The sequence below is a fragment of the Pipra filicauda genome, unplaced genomic scaffold (genome assembly GCF_003945595.2).
Source record: "Pipra filicauda isolate LSUMZ 115617 unplaced genomic scaffold, ASM394559v2 scaffold80_size11013439_pilon, whole genome shotgun sequence".
Taxonomy (NCBI): domain Eukaryota; kingdom Metazoa; phylum Chordata; class Aves; order Passeriformes; family Pipridae; genus Pipra; species Pipra filicauda.
The window spans coordinates 3,826,005-3,850,686 of NW_024104987.1; the positions used below are offsets into that span (position 1 = coordinate 3,826,005).

Below are 24,682 nucleotides of genomic sequence, written 5' to 3' on the forward strand. Positions count from 1 at the left end.
GTTTTAAGTAACAGCTAAAAGGGGAATGATAGATTTACCCCTTCCATTAGAAAGAACTTTTAGGAGAACACAGTGGCAGTGCCTGCTGGAGAAATGGAGCTTTTTGAGCCACAGCTCTGCAGAAAGAGGAGGTTTTATATCAGCAGCTGTTCCTGAGCACCATCCAAGGGATCTCATGTTCGACAGTGGCCTCTGACAGATAAATGTGTTTTCCAGTAAAGGTGATGGTTGCTTCTCCCACCTCAGATCTTGCCTTTAGATTCCCTGTCAGTGAAGCTCAAAAAGTGCATTACCTTTTTCTTCATTTATCAAGCAAAACACTATTGCAGCATTGTAAAATAGTGGTAACGTGAGGGATACGAATAGAATTAGTGTGATTTGAGTGATGATTGTATCATTTAATAAGAATGAACTTTAATCTGTTAAAATCACTAAGAAGCTTTGGGGACAGTTTTCATTCAGATTTGGAATTGTGTTGTGGAAGTGGCTTTTGCTGATTCTTTTATTTATGTCTTTGAGAATATCATAAGTAATGATTTTAAGTTATTTTTCCTTGCAGACTTGGTCTGTGCCCCAAACCCTCTGGGTCCTTCCTAAGGATCTTTTGCAGTTCCCCCCATCAGCAAGTGCTGACCTTTATAAACGGAGATCACAGGATCAGTGTAAATGCCCAGCAGCTGCAGAGCAGCACATGACTATGGTCATTGTCCTCCCTGAATTACTGAATTTCTTATTTTAACAACTTCGCCAGCACAAAAAAGACCCATCATACAGTCACTCCTCTCCTACACAAGGAAATCCTTTGTTGTTTCAGTAGTTTGGGGGAAATTTATCTGTTGTTAGCCCGTTATGGTAACATAACTTCTCTGTTTGGGTGCATTGCAAAATGATTTCCGTGGGCTGGGAATCTTTTGTTGCAGTTTGTTTTTGCAAAAAGAGGGGCGGAGGTGTTTCTGCTAAAGTTGTTCTTGAAATGCTGGAACTTTGTAATGACTTTTAGGGTTTCTTGGATAACCTTCTCAGTGTTTTTTAAGCTAAATGAAAGAATTTACAAAACTGAAGATCACTGACGTGAGAGGGCAGGTGGTGTCATTACCCCCTGTAACACTGTTAGATAAAATTTCTGCAGCTGCCACACATTTTCAGATTCAGTAATAGAGTGAAGAATCTGCACTTGGTGAAGTATTAACATTTCGCTCTCAGCAGTGCAGTGTTTCTCTGTAACAAAATAACTTGAATGTCCAGTACAAAAAAGAAATTTCCTTAGAAATTAGGAAACTAAAATTTTACGTACAAGGAGGGTTTGTAGTAATGCAATTTCTCTTTCATCCTGACTGTTGTCTGAAAATAAAACATTAAATATTTGAATCTAAACTTCTGTATCTCTTGGGTTTTGGGCTATGCCTCAAATCCATGAAGCAGCCAGTCTCCTCCTTGTGCAGAAATCACTGTGTAGGTTGCTGGTTTAAGCAGTAAATGTATTTATCTTGTGTTGGTTCTAGGTTTTGTTCAGTACCCTTGACAGCCAGAAATCATTGTCGAAAATCTTGGTGAGGTTCTCCAGTTGCTGATAACGTGGTGGTTGTGCTGTGAGAAGCATTTGCACCTCTCTTGGGTGGCTGTGAACAGCGAGCAGGGGAGGTGGCACCACAGGCTGTGAGGATTGTGAGTTTGGCACATTGTACAGCTAATCCACTTGTTTGAAGAGGAAAGCCCGGGCACATGGTAGGGATCAGAAAAGCAGGAGGGATTATTACTCCTTACTATGGCACATGGCAGTTGAGAGAATGATGTGTTGGAAAACTCCAGCCAGTTCCATGTCAAGCAGGACATTAAAGGAACATCAGGTTTTGGGTTCCACACGTACCCCAGAGTTTCCAACCCTCCTCCTGAATAATATCACAGCTTATTGGAGTTAGAAAAAGGGCTCGTGGCTAAGCCTCCTACAGAGATCCACTTTCCAAGGAGCCCTTTCTCCCTGTGCCAGCTGCTGTGGTGTTTGGCTGAACTGCCTTGCAGAAGGAGGCAATAAACTTCTGAGGCAGCAAACGTCCATCTGTCCATTTGCCCATCTGCAGGCTCCAGACCGCGGTGTCTGAGCTAGAAATAGCTCGGAGTTCTGATCCGGGGGCAGGTGGGAGTTGCTCCAGAGATCTGGGGGCCATATGGATATTCCAGCTCCACACAGAGTGAACGGCTCGTGATGGCTTTGGGCAACTCATGTGATGTCCTTGTGCTTCAGGAAGTCCAGCTGGAGTTCCTGGCTGAAAATTAATTGCTGTCTGCTCAAAGATGTCTTGGCTTAATAATTTCTAGGAAGGAGACGGGATGTGCTCAAAAATGCATTGTCCCTGCTGTGCAGAGCTTGATGACTTATAGAAACCTCTGCCTTGTGCATTCTGCTTTCTGTATGGTAGTGGTATAGAACCCAGTGTAAGCAAAAAACCCAAACATAAAGCTGCTTCAAAGAGTATGCCCTGATTCCTGTTAATAAAAGAGGTAATCTGCTTTGGAGCTGAGCAAAGATGAATGACTTAATCTTTCCTGAACATAAAAGAAATGCTAATTTATCTAGGTTTTTCAGGGTTTGTAGTGAAACTGGAGCTAGATGGTGGAGTAAGCAGAACACAGATAGCACTGTTACTATGGCACCTAAGAAAGTGTGTGCTGTCTGCTGTAAGGAATTATGGCACTGAAGAAAATGAGCATTCAAATAAATTTTACATTTCTGTGGGTGGGTGGAAACTTTAATAATTTGAAATGTGGCAGTAATCTCTGGGTTGTTTTGCATAAGATAGTTACAACTTATTGTTTTGAGGAACACTGGGGTGCTCATTCAGCTCTCCCCCCTTTCCCCACTGTGCTCAACCAGGGGTTGGTAAAGGTGCCATTTTACTTGCTGTTGACACTGATGAATGTTGAGTGTGCTGAATTTAAGGTTCTGATGTGCAGGTGGAAGCAATTATCAAAGCATGTTGTGTGGCAGGTTAGGAGAAGGGAAACTTCTCTCCCTTGAATGACTATTGTCTTCTGCCCCATTTATCATCTTGCATTTCTGTAATCAGATGTCAGAGACAGGAGTAACATCGTGGTCAGAGCCAGCACTTACAGGCCCGTTCCAGCAGGGCTGGCTGGTTTGTTTGCTCTTTCTTTCATTGTGCAGGAATTAATTGAATTTAATCCACATGTAAGACTCCTGTGTTGTAGCAGGGCCGTTACACAACACGTTAAACGATCTCCAACGGTGATGGTGCATGAAAGCAAACTCCATTGTGGTCTTCCACTGAGCCCTTAATTGTGGGTGATTGAAATGTCAGAGCTGCCTGTAAGCAGACTGTTTGCTCTGCCTTGGCTGTTGGTGATTAGGATGCCTGTGCTTGCTGGGAGCTGCACAGCTGCACAGCCCTCCTGTGCCTGCCTGGTGGCTCTTCCCAGCATCCTGCACATCCCACTGTGGTTCATGGGGATGAGGTGAGAGCACCCTGTGCTACATATACAAAACAATTGTGTGCTTGACACACCGTCCTCATCTCATGCTCTGTCAGGTCGGTGCCACCTCATTTGGGGCATTTACTGCCTCGTTCTGTTCCTGCAGTAAGTGAAATAACTTCGGCAAAAGCTTGGATAAGAATTTCAAACTTTTATGTACATGCTGTCCTTGGTTTTCCAACAGCTTAAAAGCCTGTTAACAAGTGTTTTCTTCTCTAGGGATGGATGAATGAAATTTATAATTATGACCCAGAAACATACCATGCCACATTGACTCACTCTGTGTACGTGAGGCTCGAAGGAAGCACCTTGCGACTCTCCAAACCCAATAAAAACATTTCTAGAAGAGCTCTGTACAATGAGCCAAAGCCTGACGTCACCTATGTCAGCCAGAAGATTTATGAACTGACAGAGAGCAGGGTGAGTGTGCCTTATTTATACCTGATTTTAGCAAAGAACACTTTGCAACCTCTTTTTAACCTTGAAATTTTTTTTCTGCCCCTCTATTTTCATGTTCTGTCGTTATGTAAACAAAACTGTTGTCGTGACTAACTTGCAAAAGGTTGTGCTGGGGAGGAAGATGGAGCAGGATTTAGAAAAAAGCCCATATTTATACAATAAGGGAAAAACATGGTTTTTCTCTGTCAGTTCAGAGCAGAAGGTAACTCATGGGAGCTCAGAGACTCGTTCCCCACACACGAGATTACTGCAGGACTGTTCTGAGGGTTACACCAAAATTCATCATCTTTGGTGGTTGTCTCTATCCCAAGGCAGCTCAGACAACATTTGCTTTTCATTCAGTGGGGGAACATACATTGTATGGGAATGTGAAAGGGGAGAGCAAGAGGTGGCTGGAAAGCCATGACTTGCTGTAGGTACCCACTGTCCAGGGAAGGAGATGGGGATTTTTGCAGTTGGAACATTAACAGTAATGCTGGGGCAGTTTCACTATGTGTTGTTTGCCTCCCTCAAGTCTGTGAAGAGTTGCCACATGAAGTTGGTTCCGTTGGCATTGTATTAAGTAATACATCAATAGCTCATTATTAACAGAATGGATTTTCTTAATGTGCTGCAGCAATCGAGGGCCTTGGCAGTGCAGATGTGGGAGGAAACCAGGCTTCAGTTGAGTGTGGAAGGGAAAGGGACAGAGGGACCGTGGTGACAGTGAGGGAAACCTCCCTCCATTCCCTTGAGTCCATATGGGAAAGGACTCCTAATGCTCAATTTCATGAGATGAGCCTGAAAAGCTGAGTTTAAAACATGGTTTAGACTCTCATTATCTACCCCGTGCTCACAGAAACAAGGTTCTTGGTTTTTCTGTTTTTTCTCTGTATCTATGAGAATAACCCTTTCATTTATCCTTCAGATTTCCCTGGTTCCCAAGAGTCTGGCACGGAAACGAATTTGGAATAAGAAATACCCAATTTGCATTGAACTCGCTAAACAGGAGGATTTCATGGCTAAGGCCCAGGCTGAGAAGGAGAACGCAGAGGAAAAGTCTTCTGCTGAAAAAGTGGACTCAAACAGTGAAGAATCCAAGAAACCTCAGGATGGAGCAAAGTGCAGTAGCCAAAAGGATCAAGTGCTTTATCTCTTTGGGAGGACAGGGAGGGAGAAGGAGGAGTGGTTCCGCAGGTTCCTCCTCGCCTCGAGGCTGAGGTCTGAAGCGAAGAAGCCACCGAGTCTGTGTGCGAGCAAGTCAGGTACTCACACTTTGTGTTCTGGTATAAGAGTCTGGTAAAAGAAACAACCCAAAGTTATGTTTTGGTGAACCACAGTGATCTTTACAGGCAAGTAATACCCAGGACACTCCTCTGCTCCTTATCTTGGCCTCTCATTCCCACCTTCCCACCCTGCCTTTTCCTCTCTTGGCTGTATACTTGGCTATACACCTTCAGCTGTTACTATTTTTAAACTATTTTATATGAATGCACTATTTTTCAGTGACTAATAACTCCTGTGGTATTTGTAAGGATGAATTGTTCAAACTACTTGTTTCTCATCAACATTTGCACTATTAGACTCATCTCTTACTACCCATCTTTCCTCCTCCATCCTTCCTTCCACTCTAATCTCCTGTAAATGATAAAGAGCTTTCTCATGGATTAGTGTCACAAGAAAACACATTTTTTGTTTATGAAGTCCTGCACTAATATATCTATCTATCTGAATATATATATATATCTAAACCACCAAATGTGTTAGTCTATAGTATTGATCAAATGTTTGAAAAATTAATTTTAAACCTGAATGACTCATACTTTTCTGTCTTTCTTCTCTGAGAAGCTTTTAAAAAATTAGTTAACATCATTATTTCTGGCATATAACTTCTTGAAATGCAAATGCAAAATTAAGGGCTAATTAAAATTCTAATAGTTACATGCTTTTGATAGTACTTTTAATTGTAACAGCCTATAATTAGATTAGGAAAAAAAAGTTTAGTCATAGGTACATTTTAATCACCTGACTTTTTATTTTAGGCATTCCCAGCAGAGCTGTTGGGAATTCTGCCATGTGTTGTACATATGTGAGTGTCCATATTTAAATATGCTATTGATCAGCTGACTCCTCCAGTCCCACATCCTGCTGAGTGCTGAATCATCCCAAGGATTGGCTCGTTTGGGTTTAGGACCACCTGAGCACACAGGAGTGGGATTTACTTTGAGCCTTCAAAATGAGAAAGCACTACTCTGAATGTTGGGGTTTTTTTCAGAATAAATTATATCTGCAAAACAACTTAATTCCTTTAGTGTTTGATCCTACACTCTGCTATATGGCTGTCAGATTTATTCTCTGTTAAATGGGTATTATTCCTTTTAATTTAGGGATCCTGGCAGCACACAGCAGAGCTGACAGTCAGCCTGGAGCTCTCACGCACAGCCGGAGCAGCAGCAAGGGGAATGCAGAGGAAATCACAGCCCAGCCCAAGCACAAGGACCTGGCTGGCAACGTGAGGCAGAAAATGCTCCTGGACTACAACATTTATATGGCAAAGTGTGTTCCACAGGAAAAGAAAAGCCCTTCAGGTAGCCCAGTGCTCAGTGCAGACAGCAGCCCTACAGCTGTGAAAAAGGTAATGCTTGTCCTCCAGAGGATACACCAGTAACAATGTCTGCAGCTCCTACTAATCCCTTGGCCTCCTGGAGTGCAGTTGAATCACTCTCAGTACACAGAACCTTAATATTCAGTACAACACTCTTAATAAATGGGTCCTTAATGTTAAGTCCGATAACCATTCATTTAAAAATGTAATTCCTCTCATGCATCTTGGTTTCCAGACTTTCATACAATGTCCAGAAAGGAGCAGGAGGCTGTGGCATAGCATACAAATAAACACAACTTGTGGTCCCCCAGGAAAGCAGATATTCTAGCCCCCAACAGCCCCTGAAGCAGTGAGGAATTCTCTGCTGGATGTGGCACGTGTCAGAAATCCTTCTATAAATAGATGAGCAGAGCTGGCAGGAAAACCTGCGTCACAGCAGAACCTCCTCACCCAGCAGTTCTGGCAGCAGGAGGCTGCAGCCTTGGGGAGCAGGCACTGCCAAGAAATGATGTTCAGAACTGTAGCATCTACCTGCCTGTCTTAGAAAGCACTGCTTTTCTGCTGGTTTTGGGAGCTCTGCCTGGAATAATGAAAGGTGGTGAATTCCTCTGTCGCTGCAGGCACTTGAGAGACATTCAATGTGTTGTGTTTTCTTTCATGGAAACCTCCTGGTTTTAATGCAATACATGGTAGTGTGTGTACACACCCAAAGTTATTCAGTTATTTCAGCTGCCTTTGCTTCTGCAGTGATGCAGCATCTGAATGTGTAATATTATGATATTTCCAGGTGTTTCGAGATGGTTCTCAAGTAAACCAAGACATAATCCTCTTGGATTGTAAACAAAACCTTTAATGCAGCAGAGGGAACAATGGTTTCCTGAATCCTGTTTACAAACATTGAAAGGCAAGAGTGTGTTTCCCTGCACTGTGTTTGTTTATCATCTGTTTGTGATGTTTCTGAACTGGATTTAAGGATGTAAGATGGGGTCTTGCTTTGCAATTTTTTGATAAATCAAAGGAAGAGTAGAGATCTGACTGGGAAGAGAGAGTATCTCTGCTGCAGACACATTTATAAGTCTGCCTGCTCTGGGTTTATCTGCTTTTTCTGCCAGGGGTTAAATTACATACAGCTTTCTCATTTCATTGCCAGAGGTCAATCTATATCTGTGTGGTCTCGTTCCCTCTGCTGCATGTCAGGATGATGACAGGCCCGTGGCAGCACAGCTGATGTGTTTGTAAAGCTCCTCTCTCTGCTGAGCATTTTGTGTTCTGAGCTGACCTGGGCTCCAACACTGAACTTCCAGTGTAAAACAGGCCTTTTCTGTCCTTAGTTTATAGAATTTATAGGGCTCAATAACTTGCTCTGTGTTTTCCAGTTGCCAGATGCCCATGAGGAAGCTGAAGAGGAAGAACAGGAGGCCTGGGTGAATGCTCTGCTTGGAAGAATATTTTGGGATTTTTTAGGAGAAAAGTATTGGTCTGATCTAGTGTCAAAGAAGATCCAAATGAAATTAAGCAAAATAAAGGTACCTAATCTGGAGATTTGCCCTACACACTCCTTGTGAGAGAAATGAAACAAACAGTCTTTGAGTTTTAAAACAGTACAAGAAAGACTCACTTCACACTTACATGTGAAAGACAAGTCAATAAATGTGATGCAGAATTCCAGTTCAGTCTCACATGGATCTCAGCATGTTAACTTGGCTGCTTCACTTTGAAATGAGCTACAGCTGGATGAACTATTTGTGTCTGTTGGGTTTTTATGTGAAAAGTAGAAGTATTATTGTATGTACTTCAGGGATAAATAGAACTGCTTATAAATGATGAAACCTGCTTTGGGAAATAGGAGATTGCTTTTAAGGTGGAGGAGATAAGGGAACCACAGTTCCAGGTGTTCCTGTGTACCTCAGACATGCCCTGCTTGCAGGACAGGTCAGTGGCAGTAACAGTCCTGGGAAGAGCTGTGTGTGGAGTGCCAGGATGCAGCTTCCATGAGCTGCACGAGCTCAGAAGGTGCTTTTGAGTGACTCCTGTGCCTTCCCCTTGCATTCTGTAACCCTTCTGAGCAGCAGAAGGTAATCACAGGCCTGTTCAGCTCCTGGTATTTGGGGAGGAGGTTGCCTGTTCCTAAAGGCAAAGGAAGATGTTTTTCTTGCTGACAAAAGCTCTGGAATGTAGCTGCCAGCACCAGCTGTGAGATAGTGTTGCTTGTGCTTTAGGAACTGAGCAGTAACCCAATTCTGCCCTGTTCCTACTGTTGTGACAGCAGGAGACCCAAACACCTCACTGGAAACATTTTCAGTGGAAAGACTGGAAATGGATATATTTTAATGGGTTAAATCACTGTCTGTTTACAGAAGATAGATTTCCCATGAATTAGAAATTTAAGTAAATAACTGCTCAAACCATCACGATTCTGTGCCTCTGTTATTCCAAGACTATGATACAGATTTACAAGTCAATGTGCTGGGAAAGAATTTGTCAAAAATAAAAAGTGGCCGAGATGTTGATACAACTGCAACAATTAAATACGTGCCTGAATTTAAAATTCAAAGAAGTCTTTGTTTTTTATTCACAGTGAAATAGGATTTACACTTCGTTCCTGAGCTTTTTACATGCTTTGACTAAAAAGCATGCTGGAGTTTTAAGGTCAGCATTCGAACTTCAGTATAGTTTTAAAAACATTCCAAGTTCAGATGCCGAATCTCTCCCTAAATTATTTTGAAACTGATAACTGTGAAATTCTAGAATTGGAAGAAATATGTGCAATTATGTGTGTTCTTTCACTGGTGGCACTTCAGCTCAGTCCATTCCTTTAAGTTTTCCTTTCCTCTCTCAGGAAATGAATGTTTGGTTCCATAACATGTATTTGATTTTTGATCTCCTGTCCTTTCAGCTGCCCTACTTCATGAATGAGCTGACTCTTACTGAGCTGGACATGGGGATAGCAGTGCCCAAGATCCTTCAGGCCTTCAAACCTTCTATTGATCACAGAGGTAAAATACAAGCTTCCTTTTCTGGTTTTGCCAGGTTTCTGCCTTTTTACCTGTGGAGAACAGGATTTTGCTCTGGTTATCTTGTGGATGTTTTAATCAGAGGAAAATACATTTAATAAGAGCTGGGGAGATACTGAGGGGTCTCTATGTGAGGCTTGGTCTAAAGTAATTCTGTAGCTGTGGAAGTGTGATCATGTCTTTCCATAGGCAATAACTACTGAACTAAACTAAAATTTTCATGCAACAGAGATGCTGACACATATCTGATCCTCTGCCATGGACTGCAGAGAGCATTGCACATCTCCTTGAGACAGATCTGATTCTGTACCATAGCACAAAACAGGTTTAGCTCCCCAAGAGAAGTTCCCCTGTTCTGAAAACAGGGATTCAGAAAATATAATAACTTGGAAAACAAGAATACAGTGTTGCTTTGAAAATAGACTTCAAAATACAGCATCATTTTATGTCCTTACTATTAAATATGGATTTTTTTTTAAAGCTGAATCACTTTCATATTGCTGCTTTATGAATCATAACTGTTTGTTTTCTGTTCTTTCTGGCTTGCATATGGTCACAGGAGTATATTTGAGGATCCTCATGTCACTTAAGTAGTCTCACAAGACAGAAAAACTTGGGATAATGCTTTTTAGCTTTAAAAGTATTTATTCCACATACTGAGGAGAGCTAGATGCTGTCTTTAAGACATAATCAGAGCAGTTTTTAATTTTAAATTGTGTCTGAGTTTCTCCACTCAAGGTGCAGAAATTTCTAATTGGCATAAAGGGAAATACTTCCTCGGAGTACCTGTTGTGGTGCAGCTGTGGATTGCATGGCAAGCAGCTTATTTTTGTTTTAAACTGCTCTTTCAGCTCTTAGGTGAAGTTACCAAGATAATTTCTAAATGGGACTAAAACCAATAAATTGGTAGTGAGGTGGTAAGGGTTTAATGAAGATACTTGGTACAAGTGTTAAAACCCTCTGGAGAGGCTCTAAATTACAGACCAGCAATGAGCCAAACTTCAAGTCTCAGTAGCATATTTGGAACAATAACAACCATGGACAGAGCAAAGTTTGAGTAGATAATGAGCTCTGTGCCACTCAGATCACTGACTGAAAGCACGAGGTGAGTGAGCACTAACCTTTCCCTCATAAAACTGAGAACAAAACAGACTTTGGGGAATTACTAAAATCCTCTTGGCCATACATAACATTAGTTATGTACCCAAATGCTATTGTTTGCCCTTATCTCCTTGAGACGTGCAGGTCTTTGGGGAAAAGCTTTATCTATAAAACACGGGGGACTTTGTTCTCAACTCCTGGAAAGTGTGTTTGCCACTGAGCTTTATAAACAAAGCATGTTTGAAAAGAGCAAAGTGTTTTTTGCTGTCACGAGGAAGAAAATGTGTCTTTTTAAGAGAAATGAAAACTGAATAGATGGAATAAGCTGGAGTGCAATCAGTATTTAGGGAACTAACACATATTGCTGCTGCTTGTCATATGCTCCCTGCGTGGGACAGCAGGTTCTCCAAGTACTGATGAAATCCTCCTGTGTTCCCAGCAGCAAAGTGACTTCACTGTTGGTACAAATTTTATTTTGTGTTACAGAACAAAAAACGTTTTAAACTTGTTACATTTGTGATGCTTGCCAAGTGGTTTCATGGTTTCTTTTTAAACAAGCCTTCGTTTCAGGCTTCTTGTCAGAGTGTTTCCCCTTTGCCCGGATTTAAACATTTCTTGAATTCCTTTCTCTGTTCTCATAACTGCAGTTGTAACCAAAGGCTGGAATTCTAAGTCATGAGATGGGATTTAGGAGACTTGGCTTCCATTAATTGCTGAAACAGCAATGAGATCAATTAACTCCTTCAGTTTGTTGTTCACTTAAATTGTGACAAGGAAGCATTTATGGGAGAATTGCTAATTCTTGTAACTTCTTCCACCCTGTTGGATGACATGTGAACTCTTAGTTTCTAAGAGCTTGCAGTGAATAATTACTGAAATAACTTGTTGTGTAATTATACTTAAAAGGACTTAAATAAGGGTATGATAATTGGAAATGCTTGTTCTCATAAGGATAAATGCATTTGTTGGTAAGTTGACCTATGATAAACCACTTGGTTTATTGGGGAATATGGGGGGGAAAAAGCCCTAAAATTTCAGGGCAGTATCCAGAATGAACATTTCTGAGGTTTTTGGGTTTTTTAAGTGTTTGAGACATTCAGTGTTTGAGGTATTTTTGAGCCATTTGAGCCTTTTGTGAGGCTTTAAAATGCAGTTACTAATTGTGAAGTGCTTTGTTGCATCCAGAGGGTTTTTTTTAACCCGTGCTTGATTACAAGGAAAGTATTTTTTGTTATATGGCTTCTCTAAGTAACTCCATTTGTTAGCAGGCAATGTTAGAAAAAAAATCTTGTTTGTGTTAATACAGTCCTATTTGGGTGACAGCATATGCTGTAGCATTACTGTAATTCTCTCAAGGCTAGGGAACCAGAAAATTCTGAATAAATTGTACCATCTGCCCAACTCTTCCCTCCCTCTCCCTCCTCTCCCTCCCCTTTTCCCTCTGGAAAATGCCTATGAACGTTTTCTGACCAGAAGGAATTTTCCCTCTCAGTAATGGCATCCTTTGCTTAATTTGATCTACTGTTAAAACAACATTGATGACTGAATTGTGCCAACTCATTGATTATCCAAAAGGTCTGTTTAGCTGGTTTTCCTTGTTTCTCATGATCTTACTGCTGCTTTGTCATTGTAAAGAGAAAAAATATATATATAAGCTTGTCTTTGAGTTGTTGTGTTTGGTTTTAGAACAGTGTTAGAAACACTGTGTGAGGGAAAAGAGTGATTTGGGTTAGTAAAGCACCAGCTTGCCTTCATCCTGCTTCCAGCATGGAACCTCACAGGGGGTCAGTGACCTGGCCTTTGGGAGCTGCCTGTGTTTCTGTAAACAGAAATGGTGGGATTAGGGACAGTGCTGTTTTTCTGACATGTTTTTGCAGAAAACAGTAGTTCTTTAACTAAAAAAATGTCACTTTTGCAGATGAATCAAACCCAAAGAGTAATTATCATTAATTGCTTCTGAATAAGTAAATGAAAGTAGAAGGTGTCAGTGGTTGATGTGCCAGGTACTGGTTTTGTGCAGCTGCAATGTCTGGAAAAGGAAGATGCATAATCTGTGTTTATTGGCATCTGATTTCTAGTATCTGAATCACAAATACCTCCAGCTTTGTTTAGTCCATGGGGCTGCAGGGGGTCACTCCAGAGGCAGGACCTAATCTTGCAGCTATTCCCAAGACAATTCTTTTGGTGAATATTCTGCACAACAATAGGATTTAATGTAATACTGCACATCTAGAGTTGTCAAAGTAATGACCCTGTTTGCTGTGAGTAATGAAAGAATGCCTGTAGCTCAGTTACTGAGGGAACCTTGTCATACTCCTTCAATCCACCACTGGCAAAACAAGAGGCAGCAGGTTGTGATGTGACACAAGCAATATTGCTCTGGGATTTCAAGTTGTGCTTTGTTTGGACAGCGTCAGTAGAGGAGTGTCCCCATTACTGTATGGCTTGGAGCAATGCTGTAAATAGTTTTGAAGTGAATCCCTGATTGTATTCTGTGTTCTTTATCTCATTTCAGATCTCTTAAGCAGTTTAGGTGTGTGTAAATCACACTCCTTCTCTTTAGATTGCTGTTTTTCAGCGTGGCTTTGATTTACATCTGACTTTGTTCCATGAGCTTAATATGAAGAGAAAGCTTGCTTTGTGATTGTTCTTAAAGTGACATCTTTGTGTTGTTTATTTTAGGACTGTGGGTTGATTTGGAAATGTCCTACAATGGATCTTTTCTAATGACCCTGGAGACCAAGATGAACTTGACCAAACTTGGTAAAGAGCCTCTTGGTGAAGCCCTTAAAGTTGGTGAGATCGGCAGAGAAGGGTAAGGGATGGCAGTGATGGAACCAAGCTGGAGCTTTCATTGTGAAAAAGTGGGATTTTCCTTGTGTCTGAGCAGCTCTGGCTCTGCAATAGATTGAAAGGAGCTGGGGGGGTTTCATACACATGAGTGTAGAACGTGGCCTTTCTGTGCAGCTTTAATGTTTGATTGCACCATTGATAATCATCTTAATAAAAGGCTTTTGTGATACAACTATTTTTTTATATATTTTAGTAAGATTTTAAATGTGCAGCAACTAAAATTTAGGTTTGTCTTAGGCTTGATTTGGGGTTTTAGACAGTAAAGCTTGAATACTGGAGATACACACATGCAGAAATGGAGGTAGACACGTGTAAAGGCTACTACAGCATGGCACAGCTACAGCTGTAAACCGTGGAGTAAACAATGGGGAAGGTAAATGGGCTGTAATTGTTAAGTAGAGACTTTTTCAATAGCTTTATTGCACCGTGGGAGTAATCACACCACTGCTTTAGTCTCTATTTTTCCTCATAGCCCACTTCTGTTTCCCTGCTATGTCTAAGTGAAATGCCTTATGTAGATAAACTAATTAAAAACCACTATACAGTAACTTACCTCTCTTGTATTTGTGCCTTCCCTCTCATTTTTGTGATGTTGTTGGAATTTTTGAGTGTCATCAATCTGTCCATTTGTATTAACCTGGTGAGTGACACCTGTCAGATATCCCTCCCATCAGGAGTGCTCATTCTTTTTGTGCTGTGTTCTCTTTGTACTTAAGAAATCTGCACTCCCTGGACAGTAGGTGGTCTCTGATTTAGTGTGCACAAATCGAGAAAATAGTCCCTAAATCTGGCCATTTGTTTAGCTATGAATAAAATGTGGTCTTTCACAATGAAGATACTGGATGCTTTGTATGCTCATGTCATAGCTCTGACCATTTATTCTGAGATATCTTGAGGTAATACTTACAGCAACCCTATATTTCAGTGCAGTCATGACAAGAAAATAAATGTGAAAAAAAACTAATGGCTGAATGATCTCATACACTGGTGGTAGAAATTCAGAGGGTTTAAAATCGACCCAGATTCCCATTGTCACTGCTTGAAATAAATATTTCTGAATTTACATCAGTATAACTGGTAGGTGCAAATTTTTCAAAATCCCTTTAATCCTGCCCCCCCCCAAAAAAAACCGGGATGGGTAAGGAAATGTCTATACAAATCAAATTCTTACTTTCCTTCCCCCATCCCTTCAGGATTTTCTTTGTGCATTTTCATATCTGCTCAGTGCAGAAATGGCCTCAGAAATAATTAGTGAACGCATTGATTTCATATTTAAAAACCAGTTTGCTGCTGGCTGAGCAATGGGCCCCCAGCAAGGCAGGTGGAAGTGCCTGTAGCCAAGCAACCGATTGCTTGGAGGTATCAGCATTAACTGCTCTGCTCCCTGCTCGGGGCTGGGATGTTTCAAACCTCAGGGCCAGGTACCAGCTTTACATAAAGAGCAGCCTAATGTATTCTAGTTTAAATGAGGGGTTTTTGATTGGTTTTTTTCCCTTCAATACAGTGGATATTATAAAAAAATAAGCAAAGACTGAGAAGTACAGAACAGTTTGATTCTCATCCGTGCTTTCCATTGTGTTAGCTAATTTTAATTTTACTGCCTTTTTTAATTATCAGTTGGCAGTTGCTGTGACAAACTGTTCTGCATGTGTTTGCATCCATGATCATGTTGTAAGTGAGGAATGTTGGTTGCTGACACTCATTTGTGTCCCTCAAGAGCCCAGAACAAACCATCTCTTGAGAGGCAGTAACCACAAACTGGTGTAAGAGAGGCACCCAAGAGGGAGGGGGGAAACAGCTCTGGGCTTTAACTGTCCATGGACGTTGTCAGTGTAAAGGGAGACAAACGGGTCTGTGTTGCACTTACTGTTTGAAACAGAAGTGAGACGTCCTGAGATAAGTTTGATAATGCCCTCTCAAGAAAATAGAGCTCTCAAAGAGGGTGGGAAACTATTTAATTGCCAATTTCCTAAAATAAATACAGCACAAGGTTCTGCCATACAGGAGATGAGGCAAACTCAGGCAGGTTAACCCAAATTTACCACAGCCTCTCACCCCATCAGTCCTTTTGGCTGTGTTGGACCACATAAAAACAAGCTGACAAATGGCAATTCATAAAATATTGTGCAATCTGCACGGGAACAATACTGTAGCTCCAAAGTGGGTTTATTCTGCCAATGTTTGTGTCGTATAAATGGTCCATTGTATGCAGAGAGCCCCTGAAATCTCACTCAAGCTTATTTATTGTTGCTTTGTTTAATTCGAGGAAATCCTGAGGTCTGAGCTTGTGAGGCACCTTTAACTAGGAAATAAAACACCTTGTTTAAGGTGACACCTTTGAGAGCCCTGAGAATGCTCTGGGCATACTTTGAGCTGGGTGGTACAGCCTGCACAGGAAAGTGAAGCGAGGTCACACCCTGGTAGAAAACGTGTAGTTTGAGTCTGACCTAAAAACGTGATTTTCTCCCTGAGAACCAGCTCCAGGGTTGCTATTTGGGCCAGTGACAGGAACCATCCACCACCCCCCAGTCCCTGGGGAGGTGGCTCAGTTTGATGTGTGCCTTCACTCTCTGCAGGTACAAAATGCAGCTCTGGGTAAGAAGAGGTTTGCAGTTCTGATTCCATACCCTGGGTAGGAAATTCTGCAATGTAGAGAGGTCCTGGGGTTACTCTCCAGTTGGATAGGAGTCCTGTGCACTGGGAGCTGCACTTGAGCTGTCCTTTTTCATTAGGACTTCATGCAGCAACCACCAGTTTGTTCTGTGTACAGAATATCAGGCAGTAGCCTCAGTCCATGCCCTGTGTGAGGTTATTAAATGCTTCACATACACTTCCAAGAACACATACACGCACACAAAGAAAGAAGACACAGCTATAAACTGTATTCTGAACATGCTGTAGAGAATTACAGTGCTGGGTATAGTCCTCAGGGCTAAAGCCATATGCTTTTGAAGCTTGTGTTGTGTAACTGTTTTAGGCTCTTGCTTTCAGTAGAGATCTGTTCATACTGAAGTGTATCCACTGTATCCTTCCCTCATTTTAATCCGTTTAAAAGATTTGAAATTTTTCCTGTGATTGTACCTAAATTCTTCCACAGGTTTAAGTCTAGGAATTAGTTACTACCAGGTGGTATTTTGTACCCTAAGAGCTGCCCTTGTTTGATTTTATTACTTTGCTTTTCCCCCATGACATTCAAAGGTTGTTTTACCTGTCCAGCCTCCGTTCTGCTCAACCCATGGAAAGCCACGAGCAGCAGCAGAGATGCTTTCAATTCCAAATTGAAATTTTTTTTCCAAATTATTTTTTTCGAACAATAATTATTTTGAATAATCTCCACATTTGATTTGAATATGTAAAACAGCCACCACCCTGCCAACCTCTTTCATGCAGGATTATCTTCCACTGGGGAAAACAGATTTTCTGGTTTGAATGTAGTTCTGCCAGCCTGGCTTCAGAGTGGTTTTGGTTTTGTTCTTTCAGATAGTGCTTACAAAACAGAGGAGGGGATAGTTCAGAGTCGTGTAATGTCAGCCAAAGCTGTACAGGATGAAAAGCTATTTCAGGATATTACATTTGACCTGGGAATTGCATTGTTTCAGTTTCAGGCCAAGGGCATATTGTCTTGCAGACAGTGATGAGGAATCCTCCAGCGCCGGCTCTTCAGAGGAAGATGATGCTCCTGAGCCGGCAGGAGAGAAGCAGATGACTCCAGGAGCAGAAGGGTGAGCTCTTTAATCCTTCCCTCCCCCATAGACCCAATACCTTGCTCAATCCTGGAGTGCTCTGTGCCCCACAGAGTGTGAGGATATCCCAGCAGGGAAGCAAACAAACACAACTGCAGAGCAAAGAGCAGCAGTGGAGCCACGTGCTGCCAACAAAGGGAGCTGCTGTGCTGGGTGCTCTGCTGTGCTGGGAGCACTGCTCACTGCCCAGGGACCTGTCCTGGGAGCACTGCTCACTGCCCAGGGACCTGTCCTGGGAGCACTGCTCACTGCCCAGGGACCTGTCCTGGGAGCACTGCTCACTGCCCAGGGACCTGTCCTGGGAGCACTGCTCACTGCCCAGGGACCTGTCCTGGGAGCACTGCTCACTGCCCAGGGACCTGTCCTGGGCTCCACCAGCCACCTCCCAGGCTCTTCACCATGAGAGCCAAGTCATGGAGCCAGAGCACCTCTGGGGACCTTCCCCAGCATGTCCTGCCTGGTAGCAGAGCCAGGAACAGGATTTTGTGTGTGAACTCGAAACACTATAATGCAGTGTTACACCCATTTCCAGTGTGTTCTTTTCTTAAAGGAAACAACTGTTCCTCAAGCCTTGCTTTCTTCTCAGTTTTGTGTTGCTGGCTTTTTTTCTTGCATTTTTTGTTTTTTTTTTGTTTTTTTTTCCTGGAGTGTCTGGGCTGTGCAATACTGCCCTCTGATGCTGTGCACGAGTTTCAAAGGATGTTTCCCAACATCAGCGTTGCCACGTCATTCCTTGTTTTGGCTGCTGTTCTGATTTTTGGCTTTCTGCATCTGATTGCAATTGTGCTATGCAGTGAGAAAGCTGTAGTCAGCCAGAAATGTCTCAGACAATCACAATGTTTCCTATGACTGAACACAACCCTGATTTTTAGAGTGAATGTACCAGAAGACTCATGACTTATTCAAAATGTTCCAGGGAGTTTCCTCAGTTTTATTCCTGTACACTTTTGAAAACTTATGTGAAGAGTTGTAGAAATTATTGCATTTGATGCATATCATATCTTCTAAAAATTCATAGATCATATAAAGAGCTCTTTATCAAGAGGACAAAGAGAGAGAATGAAGAACTTTTATGTAGAATACTGAAAGAAAGAATCTGCATTACTACCACTATAGAATCTGATGACCTGATGAGAGAGTAACTACTTTCTCTGGGTAAAAATACAGCTAGTATAAAATCCAAAAGTTGAAATTAATTCACCCTTTTTATATCAGCTGAGGAGTTTCTTGCCTTGTGTTGTGCTAAGGAGAAAACTCTGTGAAAGTCTGTGTAAGAATGTGGGGGCTTTTGGTTCCCCCCCACCCCAGCAGGAAACTGTCATTTCCTTAGCAAGGTTATCTCTGGTACATAAAACATCAGGAGCCATAATTAGCTATGATATAGTGTGTGGAAAATACCAAATATGCTATTCTTGGAGTGTATATTTCCAACACGAGATAGGGGTGAGAAAAGACAGATTCAGCCCTTAAAGAATCTGTTTTAGAAGCCAGGAATGCCTGACATGTTTGCCAGGAAAAGCCCTCCTCTTGCAGGCATAGTTAACCATTTTGGAATATCATTCCACCCACTGCTAAAACTGTTTTCCTCTTCTTTGTCAACACCTTTATACTCGTAAAGGATACAGTACCTTAAAATGAAAACCTTTCTGTTCAGCACACACTGTTAAATAATTAGACATGGTAGCTGGGCCTTCTAAGCTGATGATTTGTGCCTGTCTTGGTGCATCAGTGTCTCAACAGTTTTGTTGGAATGGTAGTAGACAAGGTGTCATTTCCCATGCCAGCTTGCTGGCATAAGTGATGGAAGTGTATTTGCAGTTTTAAAAACCGTTGTGTTTCCAATGCCATGTGGGAAGGAGTGTTCAGCCTGAACAGAATTTCTGCCAGGCACTTGTAGCTGGCAGAACACAGCTATTGGGTGCAGGCTCTGTAGGTGCTGTTTGGTCATGCATCTGTTTAGAATTTTTACATCAAAGTGTAATGGTTTAATAGAAAATCCATGACTGTTTTAGTAGTTTAAGAAAATTACCTTACAGTCTTTTTTTCTATTCTCTGTCTAAAGGTATGTTGGAGGATCTCGGACAAGTAAGCTCATGAGAATTGTGGATAAAATTACCAAGTCAAAATACTTTCAGAAAGCAACAGAGACTGAGTTTATTAAGAAGAAAATTGAAGAGGTCTCCAATACTCCATTGCTGCTAACAGTTGAAGTCCAGGAGTGCAGAGGAACACTAGTGATTAACATTCCACCTCCACCCACTGACAGAATATGGTAAGAGGAACTTAGTTGCAGGTTGTGCTATTGAAGGGATTGCAGATGAGAAAGAAGGTAAAGTCTGGCTGAAGTGGGTTCTGGAAGAGAACATACTAGTTGTAAATGAGGTAGGAATTGCTATTAGGAGGAAATTGAGCTACACATTTAAATATTTGCTTTGTTGGAGTGTCTGTACTAAAACCTGCTCTGTGCTCTCTCCCAAGGTACGGCTTCCGAAGGCCTCCCTACCTGGAGTTAAAAGCACGGCCAAAACTTGGAGAGAGAGAAGTGACTCTGGTTCACGTGACAGACTGGATAGCAAGGAAACTGGAGCAGGAGTTCCAGGTGTGTTTCCTTTACATCCTCATTTCACTGATGATAGTTTTGAACTATTTGATTTGAAGTTAGTTGGTGTCCTCTGCTGCTCCCCATTCGTGGGACAGATGAAGGTGAAACTGCCTTTGATGGTCTCAAGACTGTGTGTAGGCCTGGGTGGAAATCTATTTTAGCACTGGTCAGAATAATTTTAGAGATAATAAGCCATTTGTTTGAAATAGGTACCATGATAGAATTTGTAGTACTCAAATAAAACCGTGATCCTAGGTGTTCTTAGATGATAAGAGCACCCACCTGTTTTCAAAAATGAAGAACAGATACTAAGAGAGGTACTAAAGTGTCCTGTCCCTACTTCATTGAAAACAATTTTTAATAATTACACTGACTGTAGTGTAAAATAGGAAAAAACCTCCAAATACATGTAGGATGGGAAGACTGACCAGATGGATTCTGGACCCCAACCGTACAATCGACCAGAAGTCAAAACCACTTATTTCACTAACAGTGCAGTGTGAAAGTACATAGGTAAGAGCTGAGACAGCAACAGAGTGGGGAAAGGTGGTGATTTTTTTCTGTAGTACCTTTTTAATTTAATGGAATTTGCAAAGATACTGATATTTCTGAGCTTCATTTACAAGTGTAACACAACCAAATGGCCTGAATGGGCACTGCACTGACTGGGACAATGCTGAACTCGAGAATCTTTCGTCTGGAAGTTTGTTGCATTTTTTAACTAAACAAATTGGAAAACCTAAGGTTTCAAGTGACATATGAAGTTTATTGATTTAATTGTGTCTTTTTCACAGAAAATCTTTGTCATGCCAAACATGGATGATGTTTATATTCCTTTAATGCACTCAGCCATGGATCCCCGCTCGTCCACGTGCCCTCAAGATCTGAGCACGGAGGCCTCTGATCAACCATGACATGTGAAGACTCTTGCAGTTTACAGTATTATAAAAGTTATTCTCATGGGTTTATAAACTGTGCTGTAGTTCTCATCCTTAACTTGTGCCACTTCCCCCCCTCCCCAGGACTGTGCCCATACCTTTGTGCTCACTTGCCTGGTTATTGTTCCCGTGTACTTCAGCTCCACGAAGTTCCATTCCATTAAGCTGTTGATTTATTTTTGTACTGGCTGCCATCAGGATTTTAACTGGGAGGCTGAAATGACCTGTTCTTTGGGGGAGGGAGGAGGAACTGAAATGTAATAGATCAAGGAGCTCGTTGACGCACCTTTTGTTCAGCTTCTGTTTTCGTGCTCTGTTAATGTGCATTAAAGCATTGAAAAGTTGTTTGGCAGCAAAGGAACTGCGTGCCAAATGGGGAAAAAATCCTAAATAAGGAATGAATTTATAAAACTGGAAGAATATTTTTTCTTTCTCAGGCAGTTGGAGGTGTAGAATGAACTGTTTTATGTTCTTTCACTTCTGCAGTCAATAGCTTGTGTCAAGCAATCGAAATATGAAACGCTTTCAGGATAAAAGAATGTAAATTGGATGTATAGGTAATATTGTGATTCAATGGGGTATATACATATTACTTTTTTTCATACAGAACCTGTGTTTTTTTTGGGAAGCAAGTAGCCATAAAACACAACTATCAGTGAAGGTGGGACTGTCAGATCTTTGTAAAACGAGGAGGAAAAAAGTTGGTAAAGCCATGAGACCAAACCACAGCAAGCCGCCTTATAGTGAGGTACAATCACCTTGGTTCCTGATTAATTCTGAATGTTTCTCAAGACATGAGCACACACACAAAATGCCAACACTGCACATTACCAGGAGTAGTTACCTTACTGTGCTTAGAGCCTCTTGCTACGATGAAACACCGAGTTCTTTCTGAGGAGTTTGTTGCTGTGAGTCTTTTCCATTGCACTGTGTTTACACCCAAAGCATGGGCCCAAATCCTCCTGTTACAGCCCCAGACATCAGATCCCTTGGTGTTTGTGGGAACAGCTGTGGCTGACAGATTTTGACCCCCATGCATTGGTTTTTAGGAATTCAAGCGTTGCAGTTGTTCGAGCTGATCATGAGTAAAGACTCTTTCTGCTAATTAATGGCCAAAACTAAGGGGGAAGGGGAAACTGCCTTTTATTTCAGTCAGGTGTAATGATTCAAGGCTAAATGTATGCAGTAAATGCAAAATTTGAACACTACATATCCACTCTTTAACACATGTAATATTTTTCTGATGCTCAGTGTTGCCAACTGTTCATGGATGTCAGAAAACGTTTTAGTTTACAAAGAAGGTGAGTTTTGGCTCTCCTTTTATAACATGATTTGCTTTTTTTTTTTTTTTTAGAATTTTTTAAGAACTTTTTTGTACGTTGTGTTGTCACATTTGATGTAAATCAAAATTTCCATGTATAACTTGATGATTTACCATCTCTAAATGAAGCTATTATATTGAAGGTTTTTTAAACAGCACCTTGCCTGAAACATAAAAAAAAAAGAAAATTAGCATTTAATATATTTAAAATTAATTCTATATTTGAACACCTATTTTGGTTACCTTTAATTGAAATATTAGTAGGTTATATTTGTTACCTGAACTCCTCCTTGACCATTCCAGGCTGTGTATATTCTGGGGTTTGCTGATTCTGTAGGCATTATTTGCCTTTCATGAAGTCTGCATGTCTTGTTACACAGGTCTTTTCTATGAGTTAATTTCTATGTGCAATAACTTAAGTCAAAGGACTAGATGCACTAATGTGTAAACAGATTTAGACTTATTACACGAGATTGTCATATTGCACTTCATAAACTGTGGGTAACTACAATCTGCTTGCTTTGTTTTATTAAATAAATTTATCCCATGTCCAACAATTCAGTTAAATTTTATTTCTACAGCACTTAGCCATGATCCTGTGCAAGTTGTTCCGAAAACTTCATTAGAAAGGCAGTTTGCTGAGTGTGCCATGTGCTTGCAGACTTTTTTATATATACATGTACTTGGTGATTATCATGATTCCAGGGGTAACCAGTGCTGAGACTGTTATAGCTTTAAAAGCCTAAATTTAATTTTACTGTCCTTAAACTAAATTTAATCACAGTAGTTAGTTACCATATGAGGCACGTGCTTTAAAATCATGTATTTCATAGTTGTAAAAGCCTTGAAAGGATTACCAGCAATTAAGGAGGGGGTCTGCAGTTCTGTTAACTTCAAGAGCCTCTGCGAGCTTGATCATCTTTTACAGTCTGCCTGGACTCTGCTGCTACTATTTTGTGTCCAATCGTGACATCAGAGTGGTTATATATTATATTTACAGAAAACACTGTACATCTCCACTGTCTGCAGGATACCCTTAGCACCAGTATTAACAGATGGAAAAAACACAGGCCCTTTAAATAGCTGCAGGAGTCAAATTCCTATTTTATTTCAAGTTGGGTTTTTTTCTGTGTGCATGAAGGACCCCCAGCCCTGGATGTGTGTCTCCTGCATATTCAGCCAGCTGCTTTACTCCTGCAACAGCTTGGCAGGCATCCCAGGACTCGGGTTAGTTTTTCCAAGTCCCTTTTACACCTAAAACCTGAACTACCACAGGAAAAAATTCCTGCCCCGGGCTATTTTGAGTGAAGTCGCCTTGAACCGTGACAGTGACCCGGATCTGCTTTCGCTGGCACCGCCCTCTCCAGCAGGGAACGGGCTCCATCCAGACGGACAGCAGGGTTTGTACACCCCTCCCCGAGCCGTGTGTCCCCGCAGGGGTGCCACAGGGCGGCTCTGGCACGCAAATGTCACTTGTTTTTAAAAGCGCCGCCCGGGAGGTGCCGAGCGGCCCCAGTTATGAACAAGCCTTCGCTGTAGCACCGCTGCTTGGCCGGCGGCGCCGAGCGGGCACCGCCGGGTCAAAGGCAGTGCGGGACCGCGCGGGAAGAACCAGCCGGACACGATTTGGGGCACACAGCTTTATTTACCGCCGATCCCGATCTCCGCACGGGCCCTGCAAGACACGGAAGGTAAAGGGGAGGTTACACACGCGCCTCACCCCGGCCGCCCCGTGGGGGTGGGCGCAGCCGGGGCGCTCAGTAGTAGGTTTGCTTCACGTATATCAGCAGTCTAACACGTGTCAAGAGACATCATTGCGGCCCAGCCCGGCCTGACCCGCCCGTCCCCAAACCCACTGCTGCGCTCACCTCCTCCGCCGCAGGAGGAAAAGAGGCCGAGCACCCCCCGCGCTCCCCTTTATAGAGCGGCCGGCCCCGCCCTCCTCGTGTTCTCCAATAGGATTGGAATCTGTGGTCACGTGCTGATCCGGGTGCTGCTGTGCGCGAGGGTGGGCGGGGCCGCGTGAGGGCAGTGGGCGGGAGCGCTGAGGGGCGTTGGGCGTGCGAGCTGGTGCCGTGAGGGGGTTTGGTGGTCTGGCGCCGCCCCCCGGCGTGTGCGGCAGCTTTTTTCGCCTTTTCCGAAGCAGTAGTACTTTTCTCTTTCGTAGTTTGCCCTAGCGCTCTGTTGCTGTGAGGAAATTAAAAACATCAACGCTCAGGCCCCCGGTCAGAGCTCCCCCCGCACTGAGGGGGTGCTGAGGTGGGTTCCTGAGGGAGGTGCCGGGAGCAGAGGGCGCTCCGGAACGCTCGGCTCTCTGCCCCTCCTCAGCACCTCTTTTGGTCATTTTTCCTGTTTCCAGTGGGGAGACACTCATATGTTAAATAACTCCAATTTGGAACTAGCACATGCAACGTTTGTACAGTAACTGAAAAACACCTCCCGTGATGTAGCAGGATGCCAGGGCACACACAGTGTGTTCAGTGGTCTGCTTGTTCTCAGCCTGAATGCTTGAAAGTCAAGGCCTCCCTAAAGAAACCCATTGGAGAACTGGAATTACAGTGCGGTTTGTAGCTCTAGC

At 42.3% G+C, this 24,682-nt stretch overlaps 2 protein-coding genes and 2 non-coding genes across 5 annotated transcripts in view; 2 read left to right on the plus strand and 2 right to left on the minus strand.

Moving 5' to 3' along the window:
* The window catches only part of TEX2 (testis expressed 2), a 43,771-nt gene extending 21,110 nt beyond the window's left edge, over positions 1–22,661 (plus strand). Inside the window, exons 3-12 of one of the 2 annotated variants that reach the window (XM_027749654.2) lie at positions 3,709–3,909; positions 4,856–5,192; positions 6,315–6,562; positions 7,909–8,058; positions 9,429–9,528; positions 13,330–13,462; positions 17,100–17,222; positions 19,306–19,515; positions 19,722–19,842; positions 20,640–22,661. In XM_027749654.2, coding sequence (XP_027605455.1) covers positions 3,709–3,909; positions 4,856–5,192; positions 6,315–6,562; positions 7,909–8,058; positions 9,429–9,528; positions 13,330–13,462; positions 17,100–17,222; positions 19,306–19,515; positions 19,722–19,842; positions 20,640–20,759 — 1,743 coding nt within the window. In that variant the 3' untranslated portion in view covers positions 20,760–22,661. The remainder of the gene's footprint in view (positions 1–3,708; positions 3,910–4,855; positions 5,193–6,314; positions 6,563–7,908; positions 8,059–9,428; positions 9,529–13,329; positions 13,463–17,099; positions 17,223–19,305; positions 19,516–19,721; positions 19,843–20,639) is intronic. The other variant, XM_027749657.2, reaches the window with a different exon arrangement.
* Positions 22,662–23,568: 907 nt separating this feature from the next.
* LOC114003191 lies at positions 23,569–23,697 on the minus strand. The gene has a single exon (XR_003546146.1). It is a non-coding gene; the product is annotated as a small nucleolar RNA SNORA76 (small nucleolar RNA).
* A 162-nt stretch (positions 23,698–23,859) lies between these two features.
* Positions 23,860–23,922, minus strand: LOC114003190. Its single transcript, XR_003546145.1, has one exon. It is a non-coding gene; the product is annotated as a small nucleolar RNA SNORD104 (small nucleolar RNA).
* A 626-nt stretch (positions 23,923–24,548) lies between these two features.
* Positions 24,549–24,682, plus strand: part of ERN1 (endoplasmic reticulum to nucleus signaling 1) — a 31,243-nt gene continuing 31,109 nt past the window's right edge. Inside the window, exon 1 of the mRNA XM_039390349.1 lies at positions 24,549–24,667. Within this exon, the coding sequence (XP_039246283.1) occupies positions 24,559–24,667 (109 nt within the window). The 5' untranslated portion in view covers positions 24,549–24,558. The remainder of the gene's footprint in view (positions 24,668–24,682) is intronic.